The 11,830-nt window shown below is 43.9% G+C and overlaps 1 protein-coding gene across 1 annotated transcript; it reads left to right on the top strand.

Annotated features, from left to right (window-relative positions):
* Window positions 1-3,171: 3,171 nt before the first annotated feature.
* Window positions 3,172-11,508, top strand: MRPS33 (mitochondrial ribosomal protein S33). The gene is made up of 3 exons (XM_066362893.1): window positions 3,172-3,290; window positions 6,934-7,175; window positions 9,953-11,508. Exons 2-3 carry the CDS (start codon window positions 6,961-6,963, stop codon window positions 10,056-10,058), a joined length of 321 nt encoding a protein of 106 aa, XP_066218990.1. The 5' UTR covers window positions 3,172-3,290; window positions 6,934-6,960; the 3' UTR covers window positions 10,059-11,508.
* The last annotated feature ends 322 nt before the right edge of the window (window positions 11,509-11,830 follow it).

Raw genomic sequence — 11,830 nt, 5'->3', positions numbered from 1 at the left:
GGACCCTGGCAGGGATTTATAAATTAATTTTCTTAAAAGAGTAAGTATCCATCTGTCCCTTGAACTATGACACATGGTAAGAACTTGAAGTTGAGGTAAGCTTTAATTCTTGCTCTATCTAATGGCAAGGAATATGTGCTATACAATATGATAATGAGCCTGACCAGGCGGTGGTGCAGTGGATAGAGCATCAGACTGGGACACAGAGGACCCAGGTTCAAGACCCTGAGGTCACCAGCTTGAGCGGGGGCTCAACTGGTTTGAGCAGAGTTCACCAGCTTGAGCCCAAGGTTGCTGGCTTGAGCAAGGGGTTACTCGGTCTGCTGTAGCCCCACAGTCAAGGCACATATGAGAGATCAATCAATGAACAACTAAGGAACTGCAACGAAGAATTGATGTTTCTCATTCGTCTCTCTTCCTCTCTGTCCCTCTTTCTGACTCTGTCTCTGCCACAAAAACAAAAAACATGATAATAAAATTGATTACAGGCCCTGGTCAGTTGGCTCAGTGGTAGAGCGTCGGCCTGGTGTGCAGGAGTCCCAGGTTCGATTCCCGGCCAGGGCACATAGGAGAAGAGCCCATCTGCTTCTCCACCCCTCCTCCTCTCTTTACTCTCTATCTCTCTCTTCCCCTCCCGCAGCCAAGGCTCCATTGGAGCAAAGTTGGCCCGGGCGCTGAGGATGGCTCTGTGGCCTCTGCCTCAGGCGCTAGAATGGCTCTGGTTGCAACAGAGCAATGCCCCAGATGGGCAGAGCATTGCCCCCTTTTGGGCATGCCAGGTGGATCCCGGTCAGGCACATGCGGGAGTCTGTCTGACTGCCTCCCCGTTTCCAGCTTCGGAAAAATACAAAAAAAAAATTGATTACAGAAGAGGTTTTCTATTGTACCACAACCTCAAGTAAGAAGTATATTTTACATTATGACCCAATACACACATACATATTGTTTCATGAAACAATAATTACCCTCCCTACATGTAATGTGATTGGATATTCCATATTCTGATATCTTTTAAGACTGATCACCACCCACTAAGTTGATTTCATAACCAATAATTCACAGCCCATGATTTTAAAACACTGAGTAGTAGGAAGCAGAAATATGGAAGGCAATCCCTGAATATAAGAAGTGTCCTTAAAGAAGCCTTAGCTTGGAAGTACAAGTGAGTAAACTGAGGTCTAGGGATCAATGTCTACAGGAGGTTAAATTTTACTCTGTTATGTTAGTTTGCCCACCCTTAATATTCAAACTTTTCCACTTGGTCAATAAGTTTCCATGGGCCAGTATCACAAGCTTCTTGTATTCAATTCTGTGTGAAAAAATGTCTCCAGAAGATATCAGGTCCTACTAATCCCTCATACTTGTAAATACTATATATAGAAAAAGGACATTTGCATGTATAAGTAAATTAATTATTTTGAGGTAGGGTGATTATCCTGGATTAACCAAGTGAACCCTAAATGCAATTATATGTATTCCTGTAAGAAGGAAGCATTAGGTTATCTGACACACACAAGAGGAGAAGATAATATGAAGAGGAAGCAGTGAGGAATTTGAAAATGCTAGCCTTGAAGATTGAAGTGATATGACCCCAAGTCAATGAAGCTTATTCTATGACCCCAAGTCAAAGAACTGATTCTGCCCTTGAGCCTCTGCAGGCAGGATGGCCCATCAACACCTTGATTTTGGCTCGGTGATACTGATTTTGGACTTCTGGCCTCCAGAACTGAGAGCATAAAGTTCTGATACTTTCAGCCACAATTTGTGGTGTTTTGTTACAGCAGGCTCCGGAAACTAATACGAATCCCATTAACTTGATTTCTATTGGGTCACAGTGTATACAGATCAGAGTACTTGGCCACCTGTAACTTTATACCTTGCTATGTTCCAAGAAAGAGTTATGGTAAATTTAAAAAAAAAAAAAAGAAAGAAAAATTTTAAGAGTTATGGCAGCTTAAAGAGATCCACAAATGTACTGATAACGCAAATAACTAGGTGAAAAGAGAAAAACCAGAGACAGATAAAGAAAAGAGAGCCAACAACAAAGTTTATGAAAATATACATAATAGTTCTTGCCATGAGTCCACTGTAAATTTGGCTTTAAACTTTCTAACAGCCAACATGCTAAGGATGATTCAGTGGCCACTAGATTAAAAAAATACAAGCCAACTGCACAGAAACACAAGAGGTGAAATCTCTACCCAGAACAGTTTGAACTGAGATATGCAAAATAAGATGAGGGATACTTATTATACCATGTGTAAATGTAACTGTAGTAAACTTCTTACACCAGACCCAAGTTTCTATGACTACTTACTATAGAATCACATGTCAAAACTTATTAAAGCAAATACTACAGCACAGACCAATGTCAAAATATATACTTCTATACAAGGAAAGTGGGTGTCAATAGAATAGCTTCTAGGTATAGGGCTCACTGCTGATGTCCCTTATTGCCAGGGTCCATTTTAGAGTATTAACGGAAGGCCTTGAATAATGCCCAGAAAATAAGCAGTGTTCTCAGCTGAACTATCTATCACATTTAATAAACATTTCACACCATGTGTACAGGATATGGCTCGCTTGAGAGTAGATTTAGTATGGAAAGAAATACTCATTAAGTTTCTACTGTGTACCAAGCAGGGTCTGGGTAACTACTGAGTCGGATCAATATCCCATCCCTACCCCTGAAGGAGCATCCAGGCCAGGGGGACAGGGCCACGGAGGGGAAATCAAGAATGGCCTCCAGCAGATGATACTAATTGCCTAGTAGATGATGAGGGGACAGGCGGAAGGAGAGGTGTCTGACACCCCATGTGGGTCAGAGGACTCTTCAACCCCTAGAGTCAAGGAGTGCCCTGTCAAGGCCTAGAATGGATGAAAAGAGAAAGAAAACACCCAGAAAGAGGAGGAAAGGAAAAAAGAAAGTGCATTTCATCCTCCACCATAAGGCACACACACATAGCCATTGCTTCATAGGTTTAGGGGCAGCTGTGTAGCCATTTCCAACACAATATAGTTGGCAAACCCTGCAGGGCCTACAAGAAAGCCGGTCCTCTTTCAGCCGAACCACCAAAACCACAGCCCTCCACATACCGGGAGGGGCTATGCCTCACTGCGCAGGCGCCAGGTCTGGGCTAACACTTCCGGTTCTTGCCCTAGGGCTCCCCTCTAGCCACCACGCTTGCTCTTCTCCACTGCTCTCCGCCGCGGTGACGGGCGAGTCCTGGGCTCGGTTGAGGGCGGGCCTTCCGGCACACGGGCGCGTGGGAGAGGAAGGTCAGCGGCAGGTAAGGCTGTCCTGACTTTTGTGGGGGTCTGCAGTGAGGTGTGGGCGGTTGCTGGGGAGGTCCGGCAGGGGTCCACGACCTTGTAGGGTCGCCAAGAACAGAACGAGTCCATGTCATTGTTAATCACCTTGCAGGGTTCGCTGGTATCACACTAATAACTTGGCCTTTTCCTGCGTGGATTAGGGGATTTTACAGACACAGGACGCTGGCGTCGTTTCCTCCCCGGCACAGTTAACTGGCTTCCTGATTAGGTAGCTCTCTGGGCTCAGTTTCTGCTCACTGGATGGTTTGTTGCACCGTAGCTTTGCAGAGGGTATGCAGATTAATTTCCTTTCCAGCTTAATAAAAATAATTGTAAAGTGATATCTAAGAAAAATAGTCGTGGAATACCCTGCCGATTCTACGTCCGTTGACTTGACACTATCCCTTACATCACACGCAGTTAGAGGGGTTTAGCGGTGTTGAGCTGCATAAAAGCATTCGTGTCTATATGACCCAAGAAAATAATGAGTACCGGGAGTTAAAAATAGTGAAACCTTCTGTTTAGATTGTTTTCCTGTGACGCACGTGTGCAGTGTGTGTGTGTGTGAGAGAGAGAGAGAGAGAGAGAGAGAGAGAGAGAGAGAGACCCTTGGGGCCCGAGAATCGGGGCAGGCACTGTGCCATGAGTCTTGCATGTCAGCTCTAAACGCGAGAGAGAGAGAGAGAGAGAGAGAGAGAGAGAGAGATACCCTTGGGACCCGGGGATCGGGGCAGACACTGTGCCATGAGTCTTGCATGTCAGCTCGAAACGCAAGACTTGGTGTAACTGTCCTTACACAGTAGGTGAGAAAACCGGGACAAAGCATACAGTGTGTACTCCACCAATACCATGTGGCCATTAAAGCACAGAATTCCAACCGGATTTTCAGCACCAAATCTGATGCTCCCTTCTAACCACTGGTTTTTGAGAAACTGGAGAAAGCTCTCTCCCCAGCAGGATTTATTTATTTATTTTATTTTATTATTATTTTTTTTTTTTTTTTTTTCCCTGAAGCTGGAAACGGGGAGAGACAGTCAGACAGACTCCCGCATGCGCCCGACCGGGATCCACCCGGCACGCCCACCAGGGGCCACGCTCTGCCCACCAGGGGGCGATGCTTTGCCCCTCCGGGGCGTCGCTCTGCAGCGACCAGAGCCACTCTAGCACCTGGGGCAGAGGCCAAGGAGCCATCCCCAGCGCCCGGGCCATCTTTGCTCCAATGGAGCCTTGGCTGCAGGAGGGGAAGAGAGAGACAGAGAGGAAGGAGGGGGTGGGGGTGGAGAAGCAAATGGGCGCTTCTCCTCTGTGCCCTGGCCGGGAATCGAACCCGGGTCCCCCGCACGCCAGGCCGACGCTCTACCACTGAGCCAACCGGCCAGGGCTCCCCAGCAGGATTTAAACACACGTACACACACATTTCAGCATACATTTTTTAAAGTTCGATGGGATTCACCACACCGAGGGATCTCCAGGTTAACAACTCCTGCACTGTTCAAAGAAAAAAGGCAAACTGAATCCAAAGTAATATTTTTTTTAACCAAAGCCCATACTGAAGTAAACAATAAACTTGACCTTTTAGGTGCTTCAGACCTGTCAGGAAGATCAAAGAAGCCTGCCCCTTTATGCCAAAGTAAAAATATGGGAATTTTCTTGTATGGGTTTAACCTGTTTGAGTAATTCGGTTTTGCTTAGTTAGCATTTTAAGCTCCAGTTTATTTTTCTTCATGATAACGTTTACATCACAGATAAAGAAAAGTGATTTAATGGTACACCTTAGAATGGCTTCATGTGAATAAAACCACTTATTCTTTTAAACTATTTCCTATTTATATATTAAACCAGTGATTTTCAACCTTTTTCATCTCATGGCACACAAACTAATTACTAAAATTCTGTGACCCACCCCCCCAAAAAAAAAAGTTTTCTTGTTTTGCCAATCTGACCTATATGAGTATAATTTCACTTCGTTCATACCAGACGGCTATTGTGTTGGCTGTGGTCATTTTTTTATTTAACAGTCTAAGGGAAAAGAGGTGGGTGCCCCTGACTATAAATAGTCAGGTATTTCATGTTTTTAAAATTCTTGCTGCACACCGGTTGAAAATTGCTGCCTTAAAGTGAATAACTTTATTCCTCGTTGAGGAAAATATAACCCGAACCCATTCCCATCCACGTAATGGAGCACGAGTCAGGATGGAAATGAATCTGAGAACTGAGCAGGCGGGAAAGGAAAAGGAAAAAAGAAAGAGCAAGACTTGCACGGATCCCAGGTTTGGGGGTTAGAGGGAAGGCAAGGAGTCCTTGGGCCTGACAGTTCTACCATGGCGGGCCTTCAGGTGGCGTTGTTGGCCCAAGATTGCTGGGTTGGTTTCAGAATGGTAAATGGTTGGAGGTTGACAACTTTGGGAAGTTGATTTGAGGCCAGCCTCTGCTCTTTCAATGGATCTTGATACGGACATGAAACTTTCCTTAATTTAAATACTGGTTCTGTTTTGTTTTGTTTTCTGGCAGAAGCTATGTTGAAATTTACTTGGCATCATTCCTGTTGGAGAGGGGTTTTTGTATATTTCTCCCACTGGTTTTTCAGGATAGATTTATGACTTTTTCTGTTTGGAGATCAACTACTTTTCCTCTCAGCTGAACTATCCCTAAGGATGGTCTGTTAGCAGTCTCATCTCACTGTGTACAAAATTTCACATAAATTAGCATATTCTGCCAATAGTTACCCCTGCATCTTAACTCAAATGGAATAAGATAGTTATTCCACCAGCAACATTCTTGATTTTTATGTCTCACTTATATAATTTTTTATATAAGCTGTAATTTCTGTGTATTACAAATATCATTCAACATCCTATGCCTCTAAAGAAGAAGTTCCTCTTTTCAGCTAATAAGAACTTAGCTAGTTTGCATTATAGCCGAATATATAAGATGGAAGATAAGACAATATCAATTCATAAGTGCCCTCTATTCAGGAATAAAATGTGTCTTTGGAGCTCTTCACTTTATTTCTGTAAGACTTCTATCTCTGTTTGTTTTTCCCAGGTGACTCTCAGTCTCCAGGCAGAATCCAACCCAGCAACCTAGAGGCTAAATGACCTCATAACTCATTAGCAGTTCTCAGCCATCTGGAGCCCTTGAGGGGCTCAGTGTTCAAAGGGCTGATAATAAAGACAACAGCATAATTATTTCTCTGCAGTGATTAAACCTTTAGATGGCAGGCAGTCAGCATATTTATTCTTTAGACTGCTTAGGTGGGTGTTTTCTGAAGGTATAATAATGCTGTGGTAGGGAAGCTTGTTTCTCTGTCCTCATCTAGCCTACAAACAGGGAAACTGACCATCAGTAGATAACCTATTGAATCATAAGACAGTTCCCTGTAAAAGGGGCAGTAGAGCGAGGGAGCAATAGTATGTTAGCACTAAATGTAACAATTGCAAATGCAAACCCTGCAAAGGAATTAGCCTCTTGGACAATGGCTGTTTCTTAACTCCAAGGCATGTCCTGCCAACAACATGGATGGGTTCACGGGTGACTTACTGTGTTCTCATTTTTTAAGCTGTTCTTTAAGTAACCAGGGAATTTCTTACACTAACTTGCTTGTCTTCTCATTTTCTGTAGGGACTCTTGCCCCTTGCTGCCCCAGAAATGAGTTCGTTTTCAGAATATGCCTTACGTATGAGTCGTCTGAGCGCCCGGCTATTTGGTGAAGTTGCCAGGCCTACTGATTCCAAGTCCACAAAAGTGGTGAAACTGTTCAGTGAGCAGCCTTTGGCCAAGAGGAGGGAGACTTACGACTGGTATCCAAATCACAACACTTACTTTGCACTCATGGGGATACTGCGTTTTTATGGCCTCTACAGGTAATAACAAGAAAAGAGCAAACCATAAGAGATTTTTGTCGTACATCAGAAAAGGAAAAAAATAATAATAAGCCTATCTTTATAGTTTTATGGTTCTTATGATAGTGCCCAGGTAGTTCAAAAGGTACAGTTTGGTGGGGAAAGGTTTTCAAGATATCCATAATGGGCATACCAAAAATAAACCATGCACTTATTGGAAGACATAATGTAATTATGCCTATGACGTGACTTAACATTGACTAGATACTTAGCTACAGAGAGGTGTTTAATTCGTCATCAAGAGCACTCCAGTCGGATGCTGAGGAAAGCTGGTGCACACACTGAGCAGGTGCCGGGTGGTCCGAAGGGGAGAGTCCCTGCCCCATGGCCAATCTGCTTCCTAGCTGGTGTGGGGAAGCCTCCTGTCTTTCTTGATGGCAGTTTTGTTGGAGTTCTTTTTGCTTTCTACCCTTTTCTGGCACTTTTAGCTGGTACCCTTTTCGATATACTAACATGACCTAAATAAGTATAGTTTTCCCTTTAAGAGTAATAGGCAATAGACATTATAATGGAATAATAATGTATAATAGTAAGAGTGGCCGGCTCTTCCCACCATGTAGTTGTATATTTGAGGATGTATAGGATGTGGGAGTTTAGGACTATATACAACTCTAGAAAGAAAACACCTATGAATCATTTTCTTTAGAAAAAGAAATCTCAAATACCAAACTAATACAAGCTCATTATAAAATAATTCAAATAGTGCATAAATCTATAAACTTCAAATGCCTACCTTTTTTTTTTAACATGTTTTCATTGGACTTCTCTTAGGGCAACAAAACAAAAATTAATTTAGGGCTGTTCACTTTCATATAATAAAATTACTAGTTTATCCCAGATAACTAAAGATTGGTGCATTCATTCAACAGATTTTTTTTTAAGTACCTACCATGTGTGGGCACTAAGATGGGCACAGGGGAGCCACAGTGGACAAAACAGGATAGATTTTCTTAGTTAATATATTATTAGAGATTATAACCCATGACATATTTTGAATTTCTCGAATTGCTTTTGGTGCAGTTTCGCTTGTCATTAGTCTGGTCTCAGAAAATAAAAATTAATTTTATTATGACCCAAAAGAAAATATCACTGGAAGGCAGGTGTCCCAAGTAGGAAATTATAACCCAAACCAAAATAATTGACCGATTTTAATGTACCTGTTTGCTGCCACCCTCCATGTTTGGAACAACAAAGCCCTGACTATCTTTAGGGTCAGGGAAAAAACACTTGACATTTTGTTACCCGTTGAAAAGTGCCATTATTTTCATGTATTTAGTTATAGTAAATGGCGCCTCGGACGCCAAGCCTGTGTGACATCAGGCAGGATGAAACCAGACCCCGGCAATAAAGAAAATACTACTCCAAGATCTGCAAGGGGGAGGGAGGCACAGGTTCTCAGAAACAGTGACCCGTTCGGTCTAGCAGGTACGGTACTTGGACCATTTCTTCAACAGAGATAAAGACTCCTGCCTTTGGAGCTCTCTTTCTGGCTGGGGGTGGATGAGAATGGGGGGGGGGGGGTAGAAGAGAGGGAAAACACAGTGCATAAGTAAATTATGTGGTGTGTTATAAACTTGGGCATCTAGGGGAAGAAACACAGTAGAACTGGCTGGGCAGGATCAGGGTGCTGACAGGGCACTTGGTGGGCGGGGAGGAGGCAGGTCACAGGATTAAAAAGGAAGGTCAGGGTTGGCCTTGTTGAGAAGATAAGGTTTAAGCTGAGACTTGAAGGTGGTGAGTAAGCCCAGTAGAACCTGGGAAAGAGCTGTCAAAGCAGAGGCTAGCAGAGCAAAGGCCCTGGGGCAGACACGTGCACCTGGTATGTTCCAGGAGCAGTAGGGACCACAGGGCGAGTGGTAGGACTGCGGGCAGATAATGCTGGCCCTCAGGACTTTGGCTTTTGCTCTGGGTGAGATGTGGAGCCATTTGCAGTATTGTGAAGAGAAGGAGTGACGTAATGTGACATACTTAGAATTACTCTGGCTGCTCTGTTGAGAATAGGTATTAGGGGCAGTCATAGCTAATCCCAGAGGTCTGCTATATCATCCTTCATGTTCATGGACTGAAACAGCATACCGTATAAAACCACTAGTTTAAAACAGCCTAGGGAGTTAAAAATTGGCGAGCAAACCCCTATCACATTTAATTCATATGCCACTGTTGCCCACACTTGACAGATGCAGAGACTGAGATGCAGAGAGGAAAGGTCACTTATCCAAGGTCACAGAGCTACTAAGTGATGGAGCTGTGATTTGAACCCAGATTCGGATAGGTTCCAGAGCTTACATGTTTAAATAACACACTGTTCTTCAGGTGTTTGATTTTAGAATGCATGTTTACACACTGTGGGCAGTCTCCGTCTTCCCCCCATCCACGTGTCTCTAGCTGTTGAAGTTTTTACCCCCTTTCCACTCTTCTGTGTGTTTCCTCCACTGTTGTAGGGAAATTTGGGGTAGTTATTAGTATTGTATCATAATTAGATAGGTTTGCATGGCTGGCCTAGGAATTAACTGCTATTGGTGACATTGTTTCTGTGAGGGGGACTGTGACTTAGAAATGAACTTTTGGAATACAGTGCATCTCTATGTTGGGGACCCCCTGCCCTGTCTGTCCGCCAAGCTGAGCATGTGCTTTGTAGAAGTCAAGGATTAAGTACCAGAACCCCCTAAGGGGCTAGATTGGTGTGCTTTCCCAGTCCGTAAAAATACTGGCTAATTATCTTGTCTTTCTTTATTCAGAGATGAGCATCAGGACTTCAAGGATGAGCAGATGCGCCTGAAGAAGCTTCGGGGAAAGGGGAAACCAAGGAAAGGAGAAGGGAAGAGAGCAGCAAAAAAGAAATAGTGTTGGTCCATCCGAGAGACCCCTTCCTCCTCAGCGGCTGAGAGCAGGAGAGAGGATTTCTTCTCTCTCCCCGTGCTAGAGGGGTGTAAGCTTCCAAGCTGAGGGCTCTTTGAAGGAACACAGTCATCTCCCTGTCGAAGTCTGATCCAGTTCAGTTGTGACTGGTTTCTTGAACACGTTCTAATTCTGCAGAATTACTTTGGTCTTGGTTTTGTAATCTGAGGTTTACCTCACTCCCCAAAGAAATGGATGTGTGTGTTATTGTTGAATGGCTTGTTTGGGGTGAGAGTGGGGTGTTGGGCAAGGGGAGGGGGAAACATTAAATAAGCACCCGGAGTCTCATTACTCCCTCTTGCTCCTCACGTGAGGAGGCCTGAAGCCTTTCATCTCTGGCTATTCAGCCACTGCCTCCACCACCAAGCCCACAAACTTTATGTGCCTCTCCACCTACTCCTTTGAGAACATCTATTAAGATAGATTTGCGGGGTACAAGTGTTGGGGACCGAAAGCCAACAGAGTCTTTGCAATTTAGATTTTTGGGGGACAGGTGTGGGGAACTAGGAGTAAGCTGACAGTCTGCCCAACCCCCTACCTCACTTGCTTAGTGAAGTTGCTAAAGGCTATTTTTTTCCACATCTTTATGTTAGCTATGGTGTTGGATTGTTTATACTCGTCCTACCATGTCCTACACCCCATGTCCCTCGGAAAAACTTGAGACAAGTTTCTTTTTATCCTTTGTTTTGTGAAGTTAAGATGTTCTATATGATGGGGGTTTTCTGCACTTGGTAGAATTCTTGGGATGCCTTGGAAATGTGACATGCTTTAATGACCTCTTTGATTTGCTAATGGGCACATTTTACCCTATAAATAAAGCAGGTAGGGGGATGGAGGCTTGCTTTTTGGAGCTGTCTCTCACATTGCAAAGAGACCTCCCAAGCCCATCCTTTTTCTCTTTAAGCCTATTTTTCTTAATTCTGCGCCATTCCTACTCAGCACCTGGAATTACTAGCCGCGCTGGTTCACGGCATACAAGGCTGTACCTGGTAAGAGAGTATCGAGTATCTCCTGTGTGCACTGGTAACACGGGGGTTAGCAAGAGAAGCAGTCTCTGCCTGGGAGGACTTTCAGTCCCCTGGGAGAGACTGACATCGTGTAATCTCACAACTGCTGTGTGAAATGCACAAAGGAAAAAGGCTTCTAGGAGAGGGTGGGTGGATTGATGGACTGAGGCCCAAACCTCAGTAGGGTGTAGAGAAGGCCTCCCTATAGAGATGGTGCATAAGCTGGCCCTGAGCCTGACTGAGGCAGGAGAAATATGGGAACAGTGTGTAAGGCACAGAAAACAGTTAAGGTAAGGCCTTAACTGTTCAAGGAATTGAAAGAAGACCTCTTAACTAGTACTGGTTGGTCATAAGGAAACGGAGGTCAGGTCATGAAGGGCTTTTTGCAAGTTCTGTGAAAAAGTTTGGACTTCACCAGAGATCAGAGTGTGTAAGATGTTATTTCTGTGGGAGGTAGCCCTTGTATATATTTCAGTAGCTAGCCCTTCTAGCAGTGAGCCCCTAGTAAGGTTGCGAGGACTTTGCAAGAGTTGCTCTGAAGATCTCTAGCACTGTCTAGAAAATCTTTTAAGTACCTTTTTTTAATTATAAAAAAAAATTTACCATCTTAACTGTTTAACCCGTTTCCATCTCTTTCTTGGGAAGAGAACACTGCACAGGCAAGAGAGTATACAGCAGCTATGATTTCTTTCCCTAAAGCTTAAGTATTAG

This window comes from Saccopteryx leptura, chromosome 2, assembly GCF_036850995.1.
Source record: "Saccopteryx leptura isolate mSacLep1 chromosome 2, mSacLep1_pri_phased_curated, whole genome shotgun sequence".
Taxonomy (NCBI): Eukaryota; Metazoa; Chordata; class Mammalia; order Chiroptera; family Emballonuridae; genus Saccopteryx; species Saccopteryx leptura.
This window is presented reverse-complemented; position numbering and strand designations above follow the sequence as displayed.